The sequence below is a fragment of the Penaeus monodon genome, chromosome 19, assembly GCF_015228065.2.
Source record: "Penaeus monodon isolate SGIC_2016 chromosome 19, NSTDA_Pmon_1, whole genome shotgun sequence".
Lineage (NCBI taxonomy): Eukaryota > Metazoa > Arthropoda > Malacostraca > Decapoda > Penaeidae > Penaeus > Penaeus monodon.
Window position 1 is genome coordinate 31,789,834 of NC_051404.1, and position 667 is coordinate 31,790,500.

General features: G+C 38.8%; 1 protein-coding gene across 1 annotated transcript in view; it reads left to right on the top strand.

Annotated features, from left to right (window-relative positions):
• The window catches only part of LOC119585385 (eIF-2-alpha kinase GCN2-like), a gene marked incomplete in the record, with an annotated part of 28,307 nt that overhangs the window by 16,784 nt on the left and 10,856 nt on the right, over nt 1-667 (top strand). The window contains 1 exon segment of the mRNA XM_037934051.1: nt 404-554. Coding sequence (XP_037789979.1) covers nt 404-554 — 151 coding nt within the window.

Genomic DNA, 667 nt, shown 5'->3' on the forward strand with positions numbered 1-667 from the left:
GTGTTAGAGCGCACTTCATTTAACTTTTTAAAAATTTTGTTGTATGTTATGCCACATCTCACTTGAATTTTACATATTTGTCATGTCTTTGCTGATGTGCTTTACTGGTTCTCTTATCCTACTTTTGATAATATCCAAGTGTTTATCAACTGGATTTCTTTTATAACTAGCTAAGCTGTTACTGAATTTTATTTTTTAAGTTCCATTGGCACATTTTCTTTTTGTGTGTACATGATTCTAATGCCTTTTGATTTTTCTTAATATTGTACATTATGCTTTCTTTCCTTTTTTTAATATTCTGAACATTTCTCTCGAACCAAGACTTTGAAATAGGTTTGCTGTGTGTCCTTCTGCTGCTTGCAGATAGACTCCATTCTTATAACCTCCCACTTTCCTTGCACAGGAGAGTGAAGAGGACCAGAAAGTGCTGGACGAAAGCAGCTCCTCCTCAGAGTCTGAGGAGAGTTCAGTCAACATCACCATCTCTCAGGTTACCTCTGCCTCTGACACTCAGGAGGACTCGAGCTCCTTTCCAAAATGCCTCGAACAGAAAGGTGAGGGGGTCATTTAGCTTGGGATGAAGTCTGTGGGGTATGAAAATAGTGGGACTTGTCATGGGATAGCCTCACTGAAATGGTCAGAAGGGAAAACAGGATTTGTTAGAAGA